The sequence below is a fragment of the Diprion similis genome, chromosome 11 (assembly GCF_021155765.1).
Source record: "Diprion similis isolate iyDipSimi1 chromosome 11, iyDipSimi1.1, whole genome shotgun sequence".
Lineage (NCBI taxonomy): Eukaryota > Metazoa > Arthropoda > Insecta > Hymenoptera > Diprionidae > Diprion > Diprion similis.
In genome coordinates, this window is record NC_060115.1 from 4,349,766 (window position 1) to 4,374,790 (window position 25,025).

At 38.6% G+C, this 25,025-nt stretch overlaps 2 protein-coding genes across 5 annotated transcripts; one reads left to right on the top strand and one right to left on the bottom strand.

Annotated features, from left to right (window-relative positions):
• The first annotated feature begins 143 nt into the window (after positions 1 to 143).
• LOC124412135 (THO complex subunit 2) lies at positions 144 to 8,912 on the top strand. Of its 4 annotated transcripts, XR_006929768.1 has the most exons (29): positions 144 to 302; positions 460 to 503; positions 828 to 919; positions 1,098 to 1,211; positions 1,294 to 1,409; positions 1,539 to 1,669; positions 1,834 to 2,213; positions 2,308 to 2,486; positions 3,086 to 3,678; positions 3,797 to 4,031; positions 4,161 to 4,278; positions 4,360 to 4,522; positions 4,606 to 4,787; positions 4,855 to 5,139; positions 5,224 to 5,336; positions 5,433 to 5,628; positions 5,708 to 5,836; positions 5,919 to 6,047; positions 6,168 to 6,425; positions 6,557 to 6,708; positions 6,787 to 6,916; positions 7,043 to 7,148; positions 7,280 to 7,314; positions 7,404 to 7,526; positions 7,609 to 7,669; positions 7,977 to 8,038; positions 8,329 to 8,405; positions 8,481 to 8,545; positions 8,772 to 8,912. XR_006929768.1 is itself a non-coding variant. In XM_046891775.1 (28 exons), exons 1-28 carry the CDS (start codon positions 238 to 240, stop codon positions 8,805 to 8,807), a joined length of 4,311 nt encoding a protein of 1,436 aa, XP_046747731.1. In that variant the 5' UTR covers positions 144 to 237; the 3' UTR covers positions 8,808 to 8,912. The 4 variants fall into 4 exon arrangements, 3 of the variants coding, with proteins under 3 accessions (XP_046747731.1, XP_046747732.1, XP_046747733.1); XM_046891775.1 differs by lacking the exon at positions 8,329 to 8,405 and having other exon boundaries at positions 8,753 to 8,912; XM_046891776.1 differs by lacking the exon at positions 8,329 to 8,405.
• Positions 8,913 to 9,197: 285 nt separating this feature from the next.
• Positions 9,198 to 10,994, bottom strand: LOC124412138. Its single transcript, XM_046891778.1, has 4 exons — positions 10,841 to 10,994; positions 10,075 to 10,741; positions 9,759 to 9,889; positions 9,198 to 9,680 (listed from the first exon to the last, which is right to left on the bottom strand). The coding sequence occupies exons 1-4, from the start codon at positions 10,873 to 10,875 to the stop codon at positions 9,218 to 9,220; spliced, it is 1,296 nt and encodes a 431-aa protein (XP_046747734.1). The 5' UTR covers positions 10,876 to 10,994; the 3' UTR covers positions 9,198 to 9,217.
• Between the last annotated feature and the right edge of the window lie 14,031 nt (positions 10,995 to 25,025).

The following is a 25,025-nucleotide window of genomic DNA, read 5'->3' on the forward strand; positions in this document are numbered from 1 at the left end:
GAATATAGTAAAGAATAGAGTAAAAGTATTGTGTAAATGTAGTGAAAACTACAAGAATTTCAGCTGTTTCACTAGCAAGCATCTAGGGATTTTGTTTTTCGAAGAATGGCATATGATGCCCTGGGCTACTTTTCAACCAGTTTATGAACGCACACGCGAGCCTGTAAAATGGTCTCCGTTAACCTGCGATGTTGATACTAATGTTTGTAAGCTAAAATTCGTATAATTAATATTAAAATGGCTGGTAAAATATGGAATTCCGAGTTATGGAAATCATGGGATAAGCATGGAAAAAATGATTTGTAAGTGATTATCAAAATTGCGCCGCGCTCGCATTTGATTAATATTGAATTGATACCTACCTGCCTTCTCTGTGAAATGATGGTTGCAACCACCCAACTTATCTCTCCTGTTTCTCGCTCTTCTCAAGAGTTAATGTCAATTACCAACTGTTTGCAGCCTCAAGTTAATCAAGCAAAAATATAAGGAAGGGAACACAACAGGTATTTATGTATTTCAATATCCAATTTACGTCACTTCTACCACCTCACTTTGTCTTTGGCATCATCTTTTTGGCTTTATCCTTTATCTCCAAGCAACCTTATTCTTTAGCAGGAAACTTTCTCTGAATTTTGTTTTCAATCACCTGTCACATAATTTTGTATTTGTTTGAACTTTTCTATTTGTACCCTGGGCAGCTGACTGTTGTACTAAATGCATGATGCAAGTGATAGTTTCAGTCACCAGACAAAGTCAGATTGTATGCTTACGTTTTCTGCAAAATAACCTGAAATCAACCGTTGTCTTTATGCTTTCAATAATTTCAGAATGGAGAAGAGGTTTATACCAATTGATATCAAATGGGATCCGAGGAAACGTAAAAAAGGATAGTGTAGTTGCGACACTTGGTGAACTTATGGTAAGTGAGATGAATTCGTTGCCCTTGCAGCTCACATATCTCAAAACTATCGATGTTTCAATTCAAGCTTAGACACTGTACATAAAAAATAAGCTCACTACTGTGAATCTGTCTTTGCGAACTTTAATGATCATACAGTTACCCGAATCATTGTTAAATTATATATTTTTTTTTACAGAATATTGATGGTGCGATTCCATCAGCTGTTGTGGATATATTTACACTAATCGATGCTGAAGCGCATAATGAGGACAGAAACAATTTGTATTACATCGTTAAAGAATCGGAAAAGGTAATACTTAATTGCAAGCAGTAAAGAAGAATGTAGATCACTTCCTTAGTGTGACATATTAATCAGTATTTCTGTTTTTTAGTTTCTCACAGATAGAATTCTGAAAGAGCGTCTGGAAATAGATACTCTTCAAGATGTTGGGACGTTGAAGAATCGCAATTTTCAAACTAAGTTCATCAAAGTTAAAACCAAACTCTAGTACGTATGATTTTTTGTGAAGAAAATCATCTGTTACATCTCACTGGATTTAGTATACACAAATTTTGTCTTACCTCAAATTCTTACCACCTGCTTGCAGTAATCTATAAGATCAATTTATTATTTCAGCTACAAACAACGAAAATTCAATTTGTTTCGTGAAGAGAGCGAAGGATATTCTAAACTGATTGTTGAATTAAATCAAGAATATCAAGAAAATGAAGTTGCATCTACCTTGGAGATCGTCAAGTCTCTCATTGGTATGATATATGCACTGAGTATTTGACTTCCATTAAGAAGTTATTTCTTGTCCAAGATGTCGCAACGATGAAAAAAAACTTGATAAACTTGAGATAAAACTTATTCGCTCCTATTATAGCCCCAAGCGTGTAACTTTAAATTAATATATTGATATTGATTTCAGGCTATTTCAATCTTGATCCTAATAGAGTACTTGATATTTTGCTGGAAACATTTGAGAATCGGCCAGATGACGACAGTTTATTTATTCCTCTCATTCGTTCTTACATGAGTGATCAGCAAGTACTTTGCGAAGTTCTAGGCTTTAAATATCGGTCTACAACAGCAGCAACCCCATTTTCTTTACAGAAAGTTACAGCATTAATGCTGCAGCATCATGTTATCAAACTGGATGATATTTTACCCTGGCTTGTGCCAGACGACAAGGATATAATTAAGGATCATGAATTGGCAATGAAACAAGCTAAAGAATATGTTAGAAAAATGAGCGTTATATCCACTAAAGATAAAGAGGAAGTTCCTGAAGAAAAAGATGTTGTACAGGTTTGTATCATTTATTGTACTAAGTATCATATTGAACTTTTTTTGTATAATTTAAAGTCTAGGTACAGATGTCCAATAATTATTTATTTGGCAGGATAAATACATTACCAATCAAAAGTTTGGACTTTGTCAAGCATTATTAGAAGTTGGTGCATGGGAAATAGCACAGAATTTATTTAAACGACTACCAGACCATTGCTTTACTGATCAACGACCAATTGCACTGGCACTCTGCAGAATGATCCAGTCAATCATCGAACCAGCCTATAGAAAGTGAGTTAAGATCTTTCAGAATAGATCTTTTTCCCAAAACTAAAGTTAATCAGCTTGCGAATTGGCACTAAGATATTATTCTAAGCGTGACCCGGAACTATCACGCCATAGGCTACCAATGTATTCTTCATCTAAATCTGTAATTGAGACGTTTTTACTTCTGATAGGAAATTTGTGCTTTGCGAATTCCAGCTGTTTGAAATTGCCTTATCCGAGAGTATTTAAAGGCTCAGAACAGGGCAGGTGTATCGTCAGTTGATCATTGTGCACTGTCCTGAGCCATCAGATGTTAGCGAATAATAAATAATAAATATAAATAATAAATTCAATTATACTATGAGTTTTTCTAGACGTGGAACGATTTGTATGTCTGATTTAGGCAATATTTGTTTTGAAAATGCATGTGATGGCTGTGGCGGACTTGGTCTGTTCAACCTGAACATCAGCTGTAACTTCAATTCACTGAATCAGGTGCACGGATCGTTGCGCGTCTAGGAAAATTCACAGTATAGAATATAACATACCGCCAACAGTATACATTTTATCCAAAATAACATTCAGTACAGTTTCGATGATTTATTCAAAGTATCAATTTCCAGATACTGCATCATATCACCAAAGTTACCGGGTAGAAAAGTACCGCCAATGAAAAGTCCTCTGGCTCCACTGCCTTTTCATAAATTAGAAGACATACACGATCGTTTACTGCCAATGCTAATAACACTCGGACCTAACTTACATCATGATGCAATTTTGATGTACAAAATTATGCGTCTGTGTCACGTTGCTATTAAGCAATGCGAATTGGACTCAAATAAGCAACCTATAAGCAAAGAAAACAATCTTTACTATGATGTGCTAACAGTTTTGGACGTGGCACTATTGCCTTCTCTTTCGTTCATGGATTGCAACTGTTGCGTAGCTGAAGAGATTTGGAATATACTAAAATATTACCCTTACCAAAGCCGGTACTGTCTTTACGCACGTTGGAAAAATGATACACCTTTACAACATGCAGCATTGCTTAGAAAAAGAGCAGATGCTCAAAAAAAGATTAAGTCAATAATGAAGCGTGTCAGTAAAGAAACCATAAAACCAGTAGGAAGATCTATTGGCAAGCTAACCCATTCTTCTCCTGGAGTTTTGTTTGATTATGTACTGATACAAATTCAATTGTACGACAACCTTATTGGTAGGTAACAGTAGATAATATCTGCCAAACAATTCTGACTGAATTTTATTTTAGTAATAATATAATGTACAAACATTCTTCAACGTCTTAATTATTAAAACAATTGCATCCTCCTTAGGGCCTGTCGTGGATTCACTTAAATATTTGACAAACATTTCGTACGACATACTTGGCTATTGCCTAGTAGAAGCTTTAGCTGGAGCTGATAGGGACAGATTTAAACATGACGGTACAAGCATTTCTCTCTGGCTACAGTCACTGGCTTCTTTTTGTGGAGCTATCTTCAAAAAATACAATATTGAGCTTACTGGACTTCTACAATATGTGGCCAATCAACTTAAGGCACAGAAAAGGTAGACAGTTTCACTTTGTGCATTCAGTAATACGCTGGATTGGGATTATTTTATTTTAGACTACAGTCTACTACTAACGTCAGTTGAGCACAACACAAACTAGATACATTCTTCTGTCCCTACTTGCAGCTTAGACCTGTTAATCGTAAAGGAAATTGTGCAAAAAATGGCCGGTATAGAAGCTGCCGAAGAAATGACTCGTGAACAATTGGATGCAATGGCAGGCGGCGATCTTCTCAAAAATGAAGTAATTACATGCATGCTTTAGCTTACCCCAGTGGCTTGGTAAAAGTGAAACTAGTTATAACCCTAATCACATTTTTTCCAGGCTGGATATTTCAGTCAGGTTCGAAATACAAAAAAATCATCACAGCGTTTGAAAGATGCACTGTCGGAACATGACTTAGCTGTAGCTCTTTGTCTACTCATGGCCCAACAAAAACACTGTGTTGTATACAGAGAGACCGACAAGTCTCACCTCAAGCTTGTAGGTGTGTATTCAAACAATTAATATTTGACACGATTGGATGAAGTTTCCTTAAAGTTAAACACAAATCACTCATTTATGCAACAGGTAAATTATATGACCAGTGTCAAGATACACTCGTTCAATTTGGCACATTTCTTGGATCAACTATGACTGTGGACGAATATGTAGAAAGGCTACCGTCGATACACTCCATGCTTCAAGATAATCACATACATTCTGATGTTGCATTTTTTCTTGCACGACCAATGTTCGCTCATGCCATTAATGTAAGTTCTAGTACAACTCAAGTTTTTTTTGTACATATTTATGTAATTGAGAATCTGTGGCTTACAGATAAAGTACGATGCACTTAGGAAAGCTGATCCTAATTATAAAAAAATGTCAAGCGCATTGAAACAGGCAAAGTATGCTGAGGCAGCACAAGCTGTTATGGCTCCTGTCGCTCTTTCTGTCAGACCATTACACCCACTTAAAGTATGGGAAGATATTTCACCACAGTTCTTGGTGACCTTCTGGTCACTTACAATGTATGATTTGTATGTTCCTGTTGAGAGCTATGAAAGAGAAATAAACAAGCTCAAACAGCTTGCTTTACAGGCTGCTGATTCCAAAGATATGGTTAGTTACTTCAAAGTTAGCACTATAGACTTCTATGCTGGTTAAATTTGTTATTTATTTTTATTAACCAATTAATTTTACTAGAACATGAGCAAGGGTAAGAAGGAACAAGAACGTTACACGACCTTGACTGAAAAACTACAGGATGAGAAGAAAAAACAAGAAGAACACGTTGGAAAAGTTTTTGCCTATTTAAGGTGAATAAGATTCTATTCTTGAGAGTTTCAAGTCGCAGTACTTTCTCTAATATGACTAACTTCATTAACCTGTGTTAATACTGGCAATGCTTTCAGGCAAGAAAAAGACTCATGGTTTTTATCAAGGAGTGCTAAATCTGCTAAAAACGAAACAATCACACAATTTTTACAGTTATGTTTGTTTCCTCGTTGCACATTCACAACCGTTGATGCTATGTACTGTGCCAAATTTGTACACACTATTCACTCTCTGAAAACCGCGAATTTCTCCACACTTCTTTGCTATGATAGAGTAAGTAATTTACTAGTGATGTTCTATTACATTAACAGTTCAGCCATTTTGGATTTTGACCAATAGCTTTTGATTTTAGCTCTTTTGTGATATCACTTACTCGGTAACATCATGTACAGAAAACGAAGCTAATCGATATGGTAGATTTTTATGTGCTATGTTGGAGACTGTGATGCGATGGCATTCCGAAGAAGCTCTTTTCGATAAGGTATAATAGAAAAATATTTCCAACTACATTATTAAGGCTGTCATCTTGGTTAATGTTTGGTTAAAATGTATTATTCTTTCAGGAATGTAGTAACTACCCTGGTTTTGTAACCAAATTTCGTGTCAGCAATCAGTTCTCAGAAGCAAATAACATGGTTGGATTTGAAAATTACAGACACGTGTGTCACAAGTGGCATTACAAAATAACAAAGGTATGCTTTCAAAATTTCAGACCAAGACAAAGGTATGTTTGGTCATAGGTCTAATGTTCATGAGCATACATAATCATGTTTCTGAGTTGTGCAGTGCTAATGCTGATTATTTGTTCTCAGGCAATCGTAGTTTGTCTTGATTCAAAAGATTACGTGCAAATAAGAAATTCCTTGATAATACTTATCAAAATATTACCACATTTCCCCGTTCTGGCAAAACTCTCGCAAATACTTGAAAGAAAAGTTGAAAAAGTACGTGAGGAGGAGCGTGGTCAGCGCCAAGACTTGCATGTGTTAGCAACATCATACAGTGGACAATTGAAGGCAAAAACTCCAAGTATGATCCGTGAATCGGAATTTCATCACGTTGGCGATAAGGTCAGTATCGTTATTGCTCACTCGTGTGCGAAGTTGAAGTAAGTTTTCTTACATATGTCTTGAGACCTTAATACTCCTGCAATCCTTATCAATATAGTTCGTTAATTATATGGTTATTGATATTTGCATAGGCTGGAAAAAACCTCGAGTCGAATAATGATGATACGGTGGAAAAAGTTAGTAATGGAGTTGCAATTAAAGAAGTTAATAATGGAGACACACGCACGGAAAAAGATGGACAGGAATTACGTGAAAAACGCAGTATATCAGGGCAAGCCCATCAGTAAGAAACATATTTTAATTAGGTAATGGAAATATTATTCTGAAAAATATGATTTTAAGTTGCACTTTTCTTGAATAGTGACACTACTGAAAAACTCCGTAAAAAAGAAGAAAGTAAAGATCTGATAGAAGGAAGGGAGAAGTCAATTAAAAAAGAGGAACCAAAATCAGATGATACGGCTGATAAAAAGGAACGAAAATATTACAAGGTAATGGGAGGAGTTCTACTTTGTAAATTTATACGAATATGCTGCGTGATAATGAAGTGAATGTCAGAAGTTGGTATTAGAATCTCCGTAATTGTTGATCGTACTTAATTGAATATCATGTTTAAGGATGAACATTATTATGGTGGAGCTGTTGACAATTTGGATCGTGATCTTTCGAGTGTGTCTAATAGCAGCGGTAGTTCGGGTCCATCGCAAGATGCACCTGAGAGAGGTACGTGAAATATGTTATCTGTAAAAACACGAAGCCTACGAACATAAAGAAGTATTGCAAAACAAGTACGTGGTATTATTGGTATTATTCTGTCCGATTGTTTGATTATACTGTTACTTTATTTGTTTCAGATACTAAACGAAGGAAAGTCGAAAATGTTCCCAAAGTACGTTAATTACTATCATTTACTCCTTAACAACCATTGACATCTTGTCATTATCTACAGTATCTTATTCTTTGATTTTGGTGGTGCAGAATAAACAAGAGAATAGGAGAACAGAAGTAGCTGCTGAAAAGAAGGAACGTTCTGGGAAAACAAAAATACGAACAGACGAAGAGAAAGAACTTCGCAGAGAACGGAAACTTGGTCGTAAAAGGGTACGTCTGCTATCTCTGTTATTAATAAAATTTAGTGGCATATGTATAGATGCATTTGTAAAACATTTCTATCTAATTTCAGGATCGAACAGAAGAGTCTATTGTACCTGCAGAACAAAAACGAAGGAAAGATGACGAAAGAGGTAACTGCATAATTCTTATAGTGGCAAGCACTTGGCAGTCCCTGCATCCTATATTTAAAACTTTGTTTTGTCGTTTTCATAATGTCTCATATGTACATCTTGACCAAGTTCTGAAAGATTTATCTAATTGTAAGTCTAAACATTCAATTTGTTGATGGATTTTCCCTTTATTTTTATAAGCAGTTCGTTCAACTCGTATTACTTCAGTGATTCATCACATTTATTGTGTATAGAAAGTTTGAGGACGGTTACACATTTTAATTAGTAATGACCACACTATTTTGTATGAAATTAAACTCTGTTTCAGCGAAGGGAACGCATCAAAATGGTGATGTTCCAGAACACAGAGAAAAACATCATTATAATAAGGTCAGTCTTGAGTTTGGATTAAATAAGTTGTCTGAATTTTGTTATTGGGTGGGGGTACATAGTAGTAGTATTAATTTTTCCTCATCATTCCTTGTATCAGAATATATGGAGACGATGAATCCGGTTTAGTATAAATAACATTATACCCCATTTTAACACTGTTATTCAAGTTATTATTTCTGAGTTTGTTTCAACTGTTACAAGGTGATGTTTGGAATGCAATTTTGATTTAATCCTCTGACGTTTTGATTTGTGTTACTTTATCTAACATCAACTGCTTGGCCCCTCAGTTATTAAAGACGTCCGCATCAAGTATATTGAAAAGACGAGTTGGAAGACAATAACAATGCCCACAAAGAATATATAGGTGATACTAACAAGTACACAAGTCATTTTCAATACATTTATCCATACTAAAAACTCAGAACCAATATGATTTCAGGAAAAATCACCATACACAAAGGAACGAGTTCACGAACGAGAAGGTCGGGAAACACGAGATAAACAATATCCTTTTCTATCAGTTTTAGTGTGTTAATAAAAATGAAAGTGGAATGAATAAGAGAGTATAGTAATGAATCTGTTGGTGCTGCATCTGTGTATTGGCTTAAAAATTTTTACCAAAAACTACCGATAAATTGCAGCAGTGAAGGAAGCCCAAGAAATGCTCTCAGAAAATTAAACTACTCCACTATTTTTATCTTCATTCTGTAATTCCTTAACCTATTTTTACCAGGCGAAGTTCAGATCCGAAACGGAGGTGATGTAGATCAATGGAAGAAGTTTGACTTACATTTTATATCATATGTTTGAATGTTGTATGTAATTAAGATAGATTTCGGAAACAATAAAGAAGCATAGTGAATAATTTGTATATTACGCTTATATTCAATTTTATACAATAAAATAAATATTCCAAACTTTACATATTCTTAATTTCGGTATCATTACTTATAGTTAACTGAACATTCTTCATCACCTGTTCAGTCACCTGTTGTTATCATATTAAGCGCAATGTTTTGCGATTGTTGTGAACGCTATTGAAAGAATATACAATACTAGCTATAAGAATCGAATTCTTAATAGAAAAGTAAATACTCGGAGAAGTAGATTTACGAATTCAGTATGTGAAAACAAATTATAAATACTATATTAAATATTTAATTATTAATTCATTTATTATGGAGAAGTAGTTATACAGCTCTGAAAATATTGATCTGCTTTTAAACTTTCTGCTTCTAGTCGCCTAAGTCGCATTTTTGCATCTTGCAAGATATCTTCGGTTGAACTACTTTCGCTGAATCCATTATTCACATTGACATTTCTATTATCGGGAGGCCTTGATAATACAGCCTCCTCTAATTGTCTGGACAATGTAACAACGCGCAACGTTAATTCTTCGATTCTTGACTGCTGTTCTCTTATAAGACTAGATAATTCTTGTTTTTCTTCACAAAGCAGACGCACTTCTTCTGTGTTTGACGAGCTAACGGAAATACCTGTTTGTACACACCCATCTTTTTTTATTGTACTAAAATTCGCAGATTCAGCAGGAATTTCATTTCGAACTTTAATTAATTCTTCCTGCAGCTTTTTCATGTCTCCTTCAAACGTTCTATAACTAACTCGTTCTTTTTGTAACCTGAAAAATTGTCAAGAGTTAATCGTATTTTTATCAATGCGGTTTGTACTTATTGATTCAAATACTTGAGTAACAAACCTGTCAGCTTCTTGAGAAAGTAGCTTTTCTTTTACCGACAACTCTAGTTCTCTGCTCGCCAGTCTTTGTTCATTTTTCAATTTCTCTTGTGCCAGACGATTTTCTTTTGAATCCGCGAGTTGCATAAGGTTCTAAAATTGTCGAGTTATCAATTAACTTTTATAATGAAAACAGTATTTGATAGGTCAGTAAGATAAAAAAAAAAAATATGTTACTTTTTGACTATGGAATATTGTAATACATAAGTGATAGAGTGTGATGAAATAACAATATTATCATTTTTATGAATCATGGATGAAAAATAAAATTAACATACCTGCGCATGTTGGAGTTTTCCATTGAGTGTAGCTAATTGTCGTTCTATTGATAATGCCTGTTCCCTTAACTCGAATTCCTTATTCTTTAACTGAGTAGTAAAAAGTTCCTTTTGTTGAAACAACTTTTTCTTTGCATCCAACAGAGCAATTGTTTCGAAAGACTCAGTTGGAATGGTATGATCAGTTTGTATTTGTCGGTTATGGGTATGTACTTTCGCCGCCTCATTTTTATCAAACATTGTATTGGAAAAACATAGAATTAAAGATTTAAGAATGCACAGAATCAGTGGCGAATCACCATCAGCGTAACAAGACAGAATATCTTGTCCATTAGATTTCTCAGGGCTTATTCCCAGAGTTTGGAGTGTGTGATAAACGTAGTCATTAGGTAGCTTATTTTTCTTGCACTTTTCAGTGCTCTGAGTGTATGCTTCGGCTTGTTGATGAAGGTTAATTAGTAGAGGTGTTTCACTTGCAAATACCGATAACGTGTAAAAGTAATTATAATTCAACAAATATTCAGCAATTAACATGTCGTAGACATATTGCTTTGCTGATCTGAAGTCTGTCTTAATTTCACGAGAAGACGCGTTGTTTTTCAGAGCAATTACCAAATTTTGTCTAAGATGTGTTCGTATACTTGATATGACTCCAGACTTTTCGAACCTGAATGGAGAGGTGAAGATTGATTAATAAGTATAAATTTCAGTAAAAATATAGAGTGTAGACTAAAATTCTTATTGTATAAATGAAAACATTTGATACCATGAATGTACTTCTGAGTAATTACTGTTACTCATGCTGAAATTATTTTGTGAACCCCATTCCCGAGAAAAAAAATATTTTTTTTGCTTGTTCAACTTCTGAGTAAGCGATCGTTCACATTACACGAAAAAAAAACTCGAGGCACTTGAGTTCACGTCCAAACTGACAGCCCGAATCGTTATTGTGATGTTGTCAGTTAGAATGTACTCGTATCTATGGATACCGTTGCTAAGTACAGCCGCTTTGACACGTCCTCCACGTCCTCCACGAGGGAAATAGGAGGGAATAGCCACTGAGGAAGGAGAAGGTGTGGAGGCTCCGATGTTTGCATGAGTGGTGTAGAATGAAGTCCTACCCTACTCCGTGGTCCCTTGAGAACGAAAACTAGGATTCACCGCTGCATGTGATTGGAATACATGCGAACCAAAGACGTTTCTGAGCTAACCGAGAGGGTAGGCCGCTCTTTGATTGCGATTATGAGTCTGGCCTTATTATTTGTTCAAGCCAAGTGTTCTGTCTCGGAACCGAGACGGGGTACCCTTTCTCAACTATTCGAACCCGAGGAACTCTAAATTCGTGTAAGGAAACTCGTGGGGCTAACAGCACAAAAATAGCGATTGAAATCCTCAGTTTTTCGGCTGTAACTTTTGATCCGCTGCTCGCAGCGTATTGGGACTGCGCTCAATCGATTTCTCTCGCAAAATTACGTCGGAATAGCGCCCCACAGAATCGATTGCAGCACTTTTCAAAATCGTCGAAATTTTCGTCAAAAATCCAAAGGGGTTAGCCTTACTTTTTTTTGCGATTTAGAAGCTGAAAATTTCTGGTCTCCGAATTGATTTGTATGACCGTTTCTAGACTAATTGGGACCCCAGGAACTCAAAAAACACTTTGAAATAAGCGTAGGAACAACAGCAGAGAAATGACGATGAAAATCTGCAGTTTTTCGGCTGTAACTTTTGATCCGTTGCTCGCAGCGTATTGGGACTGCGCTCAATCGATTTCTCTCGCAAAATTACGTCGGAATAGTGCCCTACAGAATCGATTGCAGCACTTTTCGAAATCATCGAAATTTTCGTCAAAAATCCAAAGGGGTTAGCCTTACTTTTTTTGCGATTTTTGGGGCTGAAAACTTCTGGTCTCCGAATTGATTTGTATGACCGTTTCTTGACTAATTGGGACCCCAGGAACTCACAAAACACATTGAAAAAAGCGTAGGAGCACCAGCAGAGAAATGACGATGAAAATCTGCAGTTTTTCGGCTGTAACTTTTGATCCGTTGCTCGCAGCGTATTGGGACTGCGCTCAATCGATTTCTCTCGCAAAATTACGTCGGAATAGTGCCCTACAGAATCGATTGCAGCACTTTTCAAAATCGTCGAAATTTTCGTCAAAAATCCAAAGGGGTTAGCCTTACTTTTTTTGCGATTTTTGGAGCTGAAAATTTCTGGTCTCCGAATTGATTTGTATGACCGTTTCTAGACTAATTGGGACCCCAGGAACACAAAAAACACATTAAAAATAGCGTAGGAACAACAGCAGAGAAATGACGATGAAAATCTGCAGTTTTTTGGCTGTAACTTTTGATCCGTTGCTCGCAGCGTATTGGGACTGCGCTCAATCGATTTCTCTCGCAAAATTACGTCGGAATAGCGCCCCACAGAATCGATTGCAGCACTTTTCAAAATCGTCGAAATTTTCGTCAAAAATCCAAAGGGGTTAGCCTTACTTTTTTTGCGATTTTTGGAGCTGAAAATTTCTGGTCTCCGAATTGATTTGTATGACCGTTTCTAGACTAATTGGGACCCCAGGAACTCACAAAACACATCAAAAAAAGCGTAAGAGCACCAGCAGAGAAATGACGATGAAAATCTGCAGTTTTTCGGCTGTAACTTTTGATCCGTTGCTCGCAGCGTATTGGGACTGCGCTCAATCGATTTCTCTCGCAAAATTACGTCGGAATAGTGCCCTACAGAATCGATTGCAGCACTTTTCAAAATCGTCGAAATTTTCGTCAAAAAAGCAAAGGGGTTAGCCTTACTTTTTTTTGCGATTTTTGAAGCTGAAAATTTCTGGTCTCCGAATTGATTTGTATGACCGTTTCTAGACTAATTGGGACCCCAGGAACTCAAAAAACACTTTGAAATAAGCGTAGGAACAACAGCAGAGAAATGACGATGAAAATCTGCAGTTTTTCGGCTGTAACTTTTGATCCGTTGCTCGCAGCGTATTGGGACTGCGCTCAATCGATTTCTCTCGCAAAATTACGTCGGAATAGTGCCCTACAGAATCGATTGCAGCACTTTTCGAAATCATCGGAATTTTCGTCAAAAATCCAAAGGGGTTAGCCTTACTTTTTTTGCGATTTTTGGAGCTGAAAACTTCTGGTCTCCGAATTGATTTGTATGACCGTTTCTTGACTAATTGGGACCCCAGGAACTCACAAAACACATCAAAAAAAGCGTCAGAGCACCAGCAGAGAAATGACGATGAAAATCTGCAGTTTTTCGGCTGTAACTTTTGATCCGTTGCTCGCAGCGTATTGGGACTGCGCTCAATCGATTTCTCTCGCAAAATTACGTCGGAATAGTGCCCTACAAAATCGATTGCAGCACTTTTCAAAATCGTCGAAATTTTCGTCAGAAAAGCAAAGGGGTTAGCCTTACTTTTTTTTGCGATTTTTGAAGCTAAAAATTTCTGGTCTCCGAATTGATTTGTATGACCGTTTCTAGACTAATTGGGACCCCAGGAACTCAAAAAACACTTTGAAATAAGCGTAGGAACAACAGCAGAGAAATGACGATGAAAATCTGCAGTTTTTTGGCTGTAACTTTTGATCCGTTGCTCGCAGCGTATTGGGACTGCGCTCAATCGATTTCTCTCGCAAAATTACGTCGGAATAGCGCCCCACAGAATCGATTGCAGCACTTTTCAAAATCGTCGAAATTTTCGTCAAAAATCCAAAGGGGTTAGCCTTACTTTTTTTGCGATTTTTGGAGCTGAAAATTTCTGGTCTCCGAATTGATTTGTATGACCGTTTCTAGACTAATTGGGACCCCAGGAACTCACAAAACACATCAAAAAAAGCGTAAGAGCACCAGCAGAGAAATGACGATGAAAATCTGCAGTTTTTCGGCTGTAACTTTTGATCCGTTGCTCGCAGCGTATTGGGACTGCGCTCAATCGATTTCTCTCGCAAAATTACGTCGGAATAGTGCCCTACAGAATCGATTGCAGCACTTTTCAAAATCGTCGAAATTTTCGTCAAAAAAGCAAAGGGGTTAGCCTTACTTTTTTTTGCGATTTTTGAAGCTGAAAATTTCTGGTCTCCGAATTGATTTGTATGACCGTTTCTAGACTAATTGGGACCCCAGGAACTCAAAAAACACTTTGAAATAAGCGTAGGAACAACAGCAGAGAAATGACGATGAAAATCTGCAGTTTTTCGGCTGTAACTTTTGATCCGTTGCTCGCAGCGTATTGGGACTGCGCTCAATCGATTTCTCTCGCAAAATTACGTCGGAATAGTGCCCTACAGAATCGATTGCAGCACTTTTCAAAATCGTCGAAATTTTCGTCAAAAAAGCAAAGGGGTTAGCCTTACTTTTTTTTGCGATTTTTGAAGCTGAAAATTTCTGGTCTCCGAATTGATTCGTATGACCGTTTCTAGACTAATTGGGACCCCAGGAACTCAAAAAACACTTTGAAATAAGCGTAGGAACAACTGCAGAGAAATGACGATGAAAATCTGCAGTTTTTCGGCTGTAACTTTTGATCCGTTGCTCGCAGCGTATTGGGACTGCGCTCAATCGATTTCTCTCGCGAAATTACGTCGGAATAGCGCCCTACAGAATCGATTGCAGCACTTTTCGAAATCATCGAAATTTTCGTCAAAAATCCAAAGGGGTTAGCCTTACTTTTTTTGCGATTTTTGGAGCTGAAAACTTCTGGTCTCCGAATTGATTTGTATGACCGTTTCTTGACTAATTGGGACCCCAGGAACTCACAAAACACATTAAAAAAAGCGTAGGAGCACCAGCAGAGAAATGACGATGAAAATCTGCAGTTTTTCGGCTGTAACTTTTGATCCGTTGCTCGCAGCGTATTGGGACTGCGCTCAATCGATTTCTCTCGCAAAATTACGTCGGAATAGTGCCCTACAGAATCGATTGCAGCACTTTCCAAAATCGTCGAAATTTTCGTCAAAAAAGCAAAGGGGTTAGCCTTACTTTTTTTTGCGATTTTTGAAGCTGAAAATTTCTGGTCTCCGAATTGATTTGTATGACCGTTTCTTGACTAATTGGGACCCCAGGAACTCACAAAACACATCAAAAAAAGCGTAAGAGCACCAGCAGAGAAATGACGATGAAAATCTGCAGTTTTTCGGCTGTAACTTTTGATCCGTTGCTCGCAGCGTATTGGGACTGCGCTCAATCGATTTCTCTCGCAAAATTACGTCGGAATAGTGCCCTACAGAATCGATTGCAGCACTTTTCGAAATCATCGAAATTTTCGTCAAAAATCCACAGGGGTTAGCCTTACTTTTTTTGCGATTTTTGGAGCTGAAAACTTCTGGTCTCCGAATTGATTTGTATGACCGTTTCTTGACTAATTGGGACCCCAGGAACTCAAAAAACACTTTGAAAAAAGCGTAGGAACAACAGCAGAGAAATGACGATGAAAATCTGCAGTTTTTCGGCTGTAACTTTTGATCCGTTGCTCGCAGCGTATTGGGACTGCGCTCAATCGATTTCTCTCGCAAAATTACGTCGGAATAGTGCCCTACAGAATCGATTGCAGCACTTTTCAAAATCGTCGAAATTTTCGTCAAAAATCCAAAGGGGTTAGCCTTACTTTTTTTGCGATTTTTGGAGCTGAAAATTTCTGGTCTCCGAATTGATTTGTATGACCGTTTCTAGACTAATTGGGACCCCAAGAACTCAAAAAACACATTAAAAAAAGCGTAGGAACAACAGCAGAGAAATGACGATGGAAATCTGCAGTTTTTTGGCTGTAACTTTTGATCCGTTGCTCGCAGCGTATTGGGACTGCGCTCAATCGATTTCTCTCGCAAAATTACGTCGGAATAGCGCCCCACAGAATCGATTGCAGCACTTTTCAAAATCGTCGAAATTTTCGTCAAAAATCCAAAGGGGTTAGCCTTACTTTTTTTGCGATTTTTGGAGCTGAAAATTTCTGGTCTCCGAATTGATTTGTATGACCGTTTCTAGACTAATTGGGACCCCAGGAACTCAAAAAACACATCAAAAAAAGCGTAGGAACAACAGCAGAGAAATGACGATGAAAATCTGCAGTTTTTTGGCTGTAACTTTTGATCCGTTGCTCGCAGCGTATTGGGACTGCGCTCAATCGATTTCTCTCGCAAAATTACGTCGGAATAGTGCCCTACAGAACCGATTGCAGCACTTTTCGAAATCATCGAAATTTTCGTCAAAAATCCAAAGGGGTTAGCCTTACTTTTTTTGCGATTTTTGGAGCTGAAAATTTCTGGTCTCCGAATTGATTTGTATGACCGTTTCTTGACTAATTGGGACCCCAGGAACTCACAAAACACATCAAAAAAAGCGTAAGAGCACCAGCAGAGAAATGACGATGAAAATCTGCAGTTTTTCGGCTGTAACTTTTGATCCGTTGCTCGCAGCGTATTGGGACTGCGCTCAATCGATTTCTCTCGCAAAATTACGTCGGAATAGTGCCCTACAGAATCGATTGCAGCACTTTTCAAAATCGTCGAAATTTTCGTCAAAAAAGCAAAGGGGTTAGCCTTACTTTTTTTGCGATTTTTGGAGCTGAAAACTTCTGGTCTCCGAATTGATTTGTATGACCGTTTCTTGACTAATTGGGACCCCAGGAACTCACAAAACACATCAAAAAAAGCGTAAGAGCACCAGCAGAGAAATGACGATGAAAATCTGCAGTTTTTTGGCTGTAACTTTTGATCCGTTGCTCGCAGCGTATTGGGACTGCGCTCAATCGGTTTCTCTCGCAAAATTACGTCGGAATAGTGCCCCACAGAACCGATTGCAGCACTTTTCGAAATCATCGAAATTTTCGTCAAAAATCCAAAGGGGTTAGCCTTACTTTTTTTGCGATTTTTGGAGCTGAAAACTTCTGGTCTCCGAATTGATTTGTATGACCGTTTCTTGACTAATTGGGACCCCAGGAACTCACAAAACACATCAAAAAAAGCGTAAGAGCACCAGCAGAGAAATGACGATGAAAATCTGCAGTTTTTCGGCTGTAACTTTTGATCCGTTGCTCGCAGCGTATTGGGACTGCGCTCAATCGATTTCTCTCGCAAAATTACGTCGGAATAGTGCCCTACAGAATCGATTGCAGCACTTTTCAAAATCGTCGAAATTTTCGTCAAAAAAGCAAAGGGGTTAGCCTTACTTTTTTTTGCGATTCTTGAAGCTGAAAATTTCTGGTCTCCGAATTGATTTGTATGACCGTTTCTAGACTAATCGGGACCCCAGGAACTCAAAAAACACTTTGAAATAAGCGTAGGAACAACAGCAGAGAAATGACGATGAAAATCTGCAGTTTTTTGGCTGTAACTTTTGATCCGTTGCTCGCAGCGTATTGGGACTGCGCTCAATCGATTTCTCTCGCAAAATTACGTCGGAATAGTGCCCTACAGAACCGATTGCAGCACTTTTCGAAATCATCGAAATTTTCGTCAAAAATCCAAAGGGGTTAGCCTTACTTTTTTTGCGATTTTTGGAGCTGAAAACTTCTGGTCTCCGAATTGATTTGTATGACCGTTTCTTGACTAATTGGGACCCCAGGAACTCACAAAACACATCAAAAAAAGCGTAAGAGCACCAGCAGAGAAATGACGATGAAAATCTGCAGTTTTTCGGCTGTAACTTTTGATCCGTTGCTCGCAGCGTATTGGGACTGCGCTCAATCGATTTCTCTCGCAAAATTACGTCGGAATAGTGCCCTACAGAATCGATTGCAGCACTTTTCAAAATCGTCGAAATTTTCGTCAAAAAAGCAAAGGGGTTAGCCTTACTTTTTTTTGCGATTCTTGAAGCTGAAAATTTCTGGTCTCCGAATTGATTTGTATGACCGTTTCTAGACTAATTGGGACCCCAGGAACTCAAAAAACACTTTGAAATAAGCGTAGGAACAACAGCAGAGAAATGACGATGAAAATCTGCAGTTTTTAGGCTGTAACTTTTGATCCGTTGCTCGCAGCGTATTGGGACTGCGCTCAATCGATTTCTCTCGCAAAATTACGTCGGAATAGTGCCCTACAGAATCGATTGCAGCACTTTTCAAAATCGTCGAAATTTTCGTCAAAAATCCAAAGGGGTTAGCCTTACTTTTTTTGCGATTTTTGGAGCTGAAAACTTCTGGTCTCCGAATTGATTTGTATGACCGTTTCTTGACTAATTGGGACCCCAGGAACTCACAAAACACATTAAAAAAAGCGTAAGAGCACCAGCAGAGAAATGACGATGAAAATCTGCAGTTTTTCGGCTGTAACTTTTGATCCGTTGCTCGCAGCGTATTGGGACTGCGCTCAATCGATTTCTCTCGCAAAATTACGTCGGAATAGTGCCCTACAGAATCAATTGCAGCACTTTTTAAAATCGTCGAAATTTCCGTCAAAAAAGCAAAGGGGTAAGCCTTCCTTTTTTTTGCGATTTTTGAAGCTGAAAATTTCTGGTCTCCGAATTGATTTGTATGACCGTTTCTAGACTAATTGGGACCCCAGGAACTCAAAAAACACTTTGAAATAAGCGTAGGAACAACAGCAGAGAAATGACGATGAAAATCTGCAGTTTTTTGGCTGTAACTTTTGATCCGTTGCTCGCAGCGTATTGGGACTGCGCTCAATCGATTTCTCTCGCAAAATTACGTCGGAATAGTGCCCTACAGAATCGATTGCAGCACTTTTCGAAATCATCGGAATTTTCGTCAAAAATCCAAAGGGGTTAGCCTTACTTTTTTTGCGATTTTTGGAGCTGAAAACTTCTGGTCTCCGAATTGATTTGTATGACCGTTTCTTGACTAATTGGGACCCCAGGAACTCACAAAACACATCAAAAAAAGCGTAGGAGCACCAGCAGAGAAATGACGATGAAAATCTGCAGTTTTTCGGCTGTAACTTTTGATCCGTTGCTCGCAGCGTATTGGGACTGCGCTCAATCGATTTCTCTCGCAAAATTACGTCGGAATAGTGCCCTACAGAATCGATTGCAGCACTTTTCAAAATCGTCGAAATTTTCGTCAAAAAAGCAAAGGGGTTAGCCTTACTTTTTTTTGCGATTTTTGAAGCTGAAAATTTCTGGTCTCCGAATTGATTTGTATGACCGTTTCTAGACTAATTGGGACCCCAGGAACTCAAAAAACACTTTGAAAAAAGCGTAGGAACAACAGCAGAGAAATGACGATGAAAATCCGCAGTTTTTCGGCTGTAACTTTTGATCCGTTGCTCGCAGCGTATTGGGACTGCGCTCAATCGATTTCTCTCGCAAAATTACGTCGGAATAGTGCCCTACAGAATCGATTGCAGCACTTTTCAAAATCGTCGAAATTTTCGTCAAAAATCCAAAGGGGTTAGCCTTACTTTTTTTGCGATTTTTGAAGCTGAAAACTTCTGGTCTCCGAATTGATTTGTATGACCGTTTCTTGACTAATTGGGACCCCAGGAACTCACAAAACACATTAAAAAAAGCGTAAGAGCACCAGCAGAGAAATGACGATGAAAATCTGCAGTTTTTCGGCTGTAACTTTTGATCCGTTGCTCGCAGCGTATTGGGACTGCGCTCAATCGATTTCTCTCGCAAAATTACGTCGGAAGAGTGCCCTACAGAATCGATTGCAGCACTTTTCAAAATCGTCGAAATTTTCGTCAAAAAAGCAAAGGGGTTAGCCTTACTTTTTTTGCGATTTTTGGAGCTGAAAACTTCTGGTCTCCGAATTGATTTGTATGACCGTTTCTTGACTAATTGGGACCCCAGGAACTCACAAAACACATTAAAAGAAGCGTAGGAGCACCAGCAGAGAAATGACGATGAAAATCTGCAGTTTTTCGGCTGTAACTTTTGATCCGTTGCTCGCAGCGTATTGGGACTGCGCTCAATCGATTTCTCTCTCAAAATTACGTCGGAATAGTGCCCTACAGAATCGATTGCAGCACTTTTCAAAATCGTCGAAATTTTCGTCAAAAAAGCAAAGGGGTTAGCCTTACTTTTTTTTGCGATTTTTGAAGCTGAAAATTTCTGGTCTCCGAATTGATTTGTATGACCGTTTCTAGACTAATCGGGACCCCAGGAACTCAAAAAACACTTTGAAAAAAGCGTAGGAACAACAGCAGAGAAATGACGATGAAAATCTGCAGTTTTTCGGCTGTAACTTTTGATCCGTTGCTCGCAGCGTATTGGGACTGCGCTCAATCGATTTCTCTCGCAAAATTACGTCGGAATAGTGCCCTACAGAATCTATTGCAGCACTTTTCAAAATCGTCGAAATTTTCGTCAAAAATCCAAAGGGGTTAGCCTTACTTTTTTTGCGATTTTTGGAGCTGAAAATTTCTGGTCTCCGAATTGATTTGTATGACCGTTTCTAGACTAATTGGGACCCCAGGAACTCAAAAAACACTCTGAAAAAAGCGTAGGAACAACAGCAGAGAAATGACGATGAAAATCTGCAGTTTTTCGGCTGTAACTTTTGATCCGTTGCTCGCAGCGTATTGGGACTGCGCTCAATCGATTTCTCTCGCAAAATTACGTCGGAATAGTGCCCTACAGAATCGATTGCAGCACTTTTCAAAATCGTCGAAATTTTCGTCAAAAATCCAAAGGGGTTAGCCTTACTTTTTTTGCGATTTTTGAAGCTGAAAACTTCTGGTCTCCGAATTGATTTGTATGACCGTTTCTTGACTAATTGGGACCCCAGGAACTCACAAAACACATTAAAAAAAGCGTAAGAGCACCAGCAGAGAAATGACGATGAAAATCTGCAGTTTTTCGGCTGTAACTTTTGATCCGTTGCTCGCAGCGTATTGGGACTGCGCTCAATCGATTTCTCTCGCAAAATTACGTCGGAAGAGTGCCCTACAGAATCGATTGCAGCACTTTTCAAAATCGTCGAAATTTTCGTCAAAAAAGCAAAGGGGTTAGCCTTACTTTTTTTGCGATTTTTGGAGCTGAAAACTTCTGGTCTCCGAATTGATTTGTATGACCGTTTCTTGACTAATTGGGACCCCAGGAACTCACAAAACACATTAAAAGAAGCGTAGGAGCACCAGCAGAGAAATGACGATGAAAATCTGCAGTTTTTCGGCTGTAACTTTTGATCCGTTGCTCGCAGCGTATTGGGACTGCGCTCAATCGATTTCTCTCTCAAAATTACGTCGGAATAGTGCCCTACAGAATCGATTGCAGCACTTTTCAAAATCGTCGAAATTTTCGTCAAAAAAGCAAAGGGGTTAGCCTTACTTTTTTTTGCGATTTTTGAAGCTGAAAATTTCTGGTCTCCGAATTGATTTGTATGACCGTTTCTAGACTAATCGGGACCCCAGGAACTCAAAAAACACTTTGAAAAAAGCGTAGGAACAACAGCAGAGAAATGACGATGAAAATCTGCAGTTTTTCGGCTGTAACTTTTGATCCGTTGCTCGCAGCGTATTGGGACTGCGCTCAATCGATTTCTCTCGCAAAATTACGTCGGAATAGTGCCCTACAGAATCTATTGCAGCACTTTTCAAAATCGTCGAAATTTTCGTCAAAAATCCAAAGGGGTTAGCCTTACTTTTTTTGCGATTTTGGAGCTGAAAATTTCTGGTCTCCGAATTGATTTGTATGACCGTTTCTAGACTAATTGGGACCCCAGGAACTCAAAAAACACTCTGAAAAAAGCGTAGGAACAACAGCAGAGAAATGACGATGAAAATCTGCAGTTTTTCGGCTGTAACTTTTGATCCGTTGCTCGCAGCGTATTGGGACTGCGCTCAATCGATTTCTCTCGCAAAATTACGTCGGAATAGTGCCCTACAGAATCGATTGCAGCACTTTTCAAAATCGTCGAAATTTTCGTCAAAAATCCAAAGGGGTTAGCCTTACTTTTTTTGCGATTTTTGGAGCTGAAAACTTCTGGTCTCCGAATTGATTTGTATGACCGTTTCTTGACTAATTGGGACCCCAGGAACTCACAAAACACATTAAAAAAAGCGTAAGAGCACCAGCAGAGAAATGACGATGAAAATCTGCAGTTTTTCGGCTGTAACTTTTGATCCGTTGCTCGCAGCGTATTGGGACTGCGCTCAATCGATTTCTCTGGCAAAATTACGTCGGAATAGTGCCCTACAGAATCGATTGCAGCACTTTTCAAAATCGTCGAAATTTTCGTCAAAAATCCAAAGGGGTTAGCCTTACTTTTTTTGCGATTTTTGAAGCTGAAAACTTCTGGTCTCCGAATTGATTTGTATGACCGTTTCTTGACTAATTGGGACCCCAGGAACTCACAAAACACATTAAAAAAAGCGTAAGAGCACCAGCAGAGAAATGACGATGAAAATCTGCAGTTTTTCGGCTGTAACTTTTGATCCGTTGCTCGCAGCGTATTGGGACTGCGCTCAATCGATTTCTCTCGCAAAATTACGTCGGAAGAGTGCCCTACAGAATCGATTGCAGCACTTTTCAAAATCGTCGAAATTTTCGTCAAAAAAGCAAAGGGGTTAGCCTTACTTTTTTTGCGATTTTTGGAGCTGAAAACTTCTGGTCTCCGAATTGATTTGTATGACCGTTTCTTGACTAATTGGGACCCCAGGAACTCACAAACCACATTAAAAGAAGCGTAGGAGCACCAGCAGAGAAATGACGATGAAAATCTGCAGTTTTTCGGCTGTAACTTTTGATCCGTTGCTCGCAGCGTATTGGGACTGCGCTCAATCGATTTCTCTCGCAAAATTACGTCGGAATAGTGCCCTACAGAATCGATTGCAGCACTTTTCAAAATCGTCGAAATTTTCGTCAAAAAAGCAAAGGGGTTAGCCTTACTTTTTTTTGCGATTTTTGAAGCTGAAAATTTCTGGTCTCCGAATTGATTTGTATGACCGTTTCTAGACTAATCGGGACCCCAGGAACTCAAAAAACACTTTGAAAAAAGCGTAGGAACAACAGCAGAGAAATGACGATGAAAATCTGCAGTTTTTCGGCTGTAACTTTTGATCCGTTGCTCGCAGCGTATTGGGACTGCGCTCAATCGATTTCTCTCGCAAAATTACGTCGGAATAGTGCCCTACAGAATCGATTGCAGCACTTTTCAAAATCGTCGAAATTTTCGTCAAAAATCCAAAGGGGTTAGCCTTACTTTTTTTGCGATTTTTGGAGCTGAAAATTTCTGGTCTCCGAATTGATTTGTATGACCGTTTCTAGACTAATTGGGACCCCAGGAACTCAAAAAACACTCTGAAAAAAGCGTAGGAACAACAGCAGAGAAATGACGATGAAAATCTGCAGTTTTTCGGCTGTAACTTTTGATCCGTTGCTCGCAGCGTATTGGGACTGCGCTTAATCGATTTCTCTCGCAAAATTACGTCGGAATAGTGCCCTACAGAATCGATTGCAGCACTTTTCGAAATCATCGAAATTTTCGTCAAAAATCCAAAGGGGTTAGCCTTACTTTTTTTGCGATTTTTGGAGCTGAAAACTTCTGGTCTCCGAATTGATTTGTATGACCGTTTCTTGACTAATTGGGACCCCAGGAACTCACAAAACACATTAAAAAAAGCGTAGGAGCTCCAGCAGAGAAATGACGATGAAAATCTGCAGTTTTTCGGCTGTAACTTTTGATCCGTTGCTCGCAGCGTATTGGGACTGCGCTCAATCGATTTCTCTCGCAAAATTACGTCAGAATAGTGCCCTACAGAATCGATTGCAGCACTTTTCAAAATCGTCGAAATTTTCGTCAAAAATCCAAAGGGGTTAGCCTTACTTTTTTTGCGATTTTTGGAGCTGAAAATTTCTGGTCTCCGAATTGATTTGTATGACCGTTTCTAGACTAATTGGGACCCCAGGAACTCACAAAACACTTTGAAAAAAGCGTAGGAACAACAGCAGAGAAATGACGATGAAAATCTGCAGTTTTTTGGCTGTAACTTTTGATCCGTTGCTCGCAGCGTATTGGGACTGCGCTCAATCGATTTCTCTCGCAAAATTACGTCGGAATAGTGCCCTACAGAATCGATTGCAGCACTTTTCAAAATCGTCGAAATTTTCGTCAAAAAAGCAAAGGGGTTAGCCTTACTTTTTTTTGCGATTTTTGAAGCTGAAAATTTCTGGTCTCCGAATTGATTTGTATGACCGTTTCTAGACTAATTGGGACCCCAGGAACTTAAAAAACACTTTGAAAAAAGCGTAGGAACAACAGCAGAGAAATGACGATGAAAATCTGCAGTTTTTCGGCTGTAACTTTTGATCCGTTGCTCGCAGCGTATTGGGACTGCGCTCAATCGATTTCTCTCGCAAAATTACGTCGGAATAGTGCCCTACAGAATCGATTGCAGCACTTTTCGAAATCATCGAAATTTTCGTCAAAAATCCAAAGGGGTTAGCCTTACTTTTTTTGCGATTTTTGGAGCTGAAAACTTCTGGTCTCCGAATTGATTTGTATGACCGTTTCTTGACTAATTGGGACCCCAGGAACTCACAAAACACATTAAAAAAAGCGTAGGAGCACCAGCAGAGAAATGACGATGAAAATCTGCAGTTTTTCGGCTGTAACTTTTGATCCGTTGCTCGCAGCGTATTGGGACTGCGCTCAATCGATTTCTCTCGCAAAATTACGTCGGAATAGTGCCCTACAGAATCGATTGCAGCACTTTTCAAAATCGTCGAAATTTTCATCAAAAATCCAAAGGGGTTAGCCTTACTTTTTTTGCGATTTTTGGAGCTGAAAATTTCTGGTCTCCGAATTGATTTGTATGACCGTTGCTAGACTAATTGGGACCCCAGGAACTCAAAAAACACATCAAAAAAAGCGTAGGAACAACAGCAGAGAAATGACGATGAAAATCTGCAGTTTTTTGGCTGTAACTTTTGATCCGTTGCTCGCAGCGTATTGGGACTGCGCTCAATCGATTTCTCTCGCAAAATTACGTCGGAAGAGTGCCCTACAGAATCGATTGCAGCACTTTTCAAAATCGTCG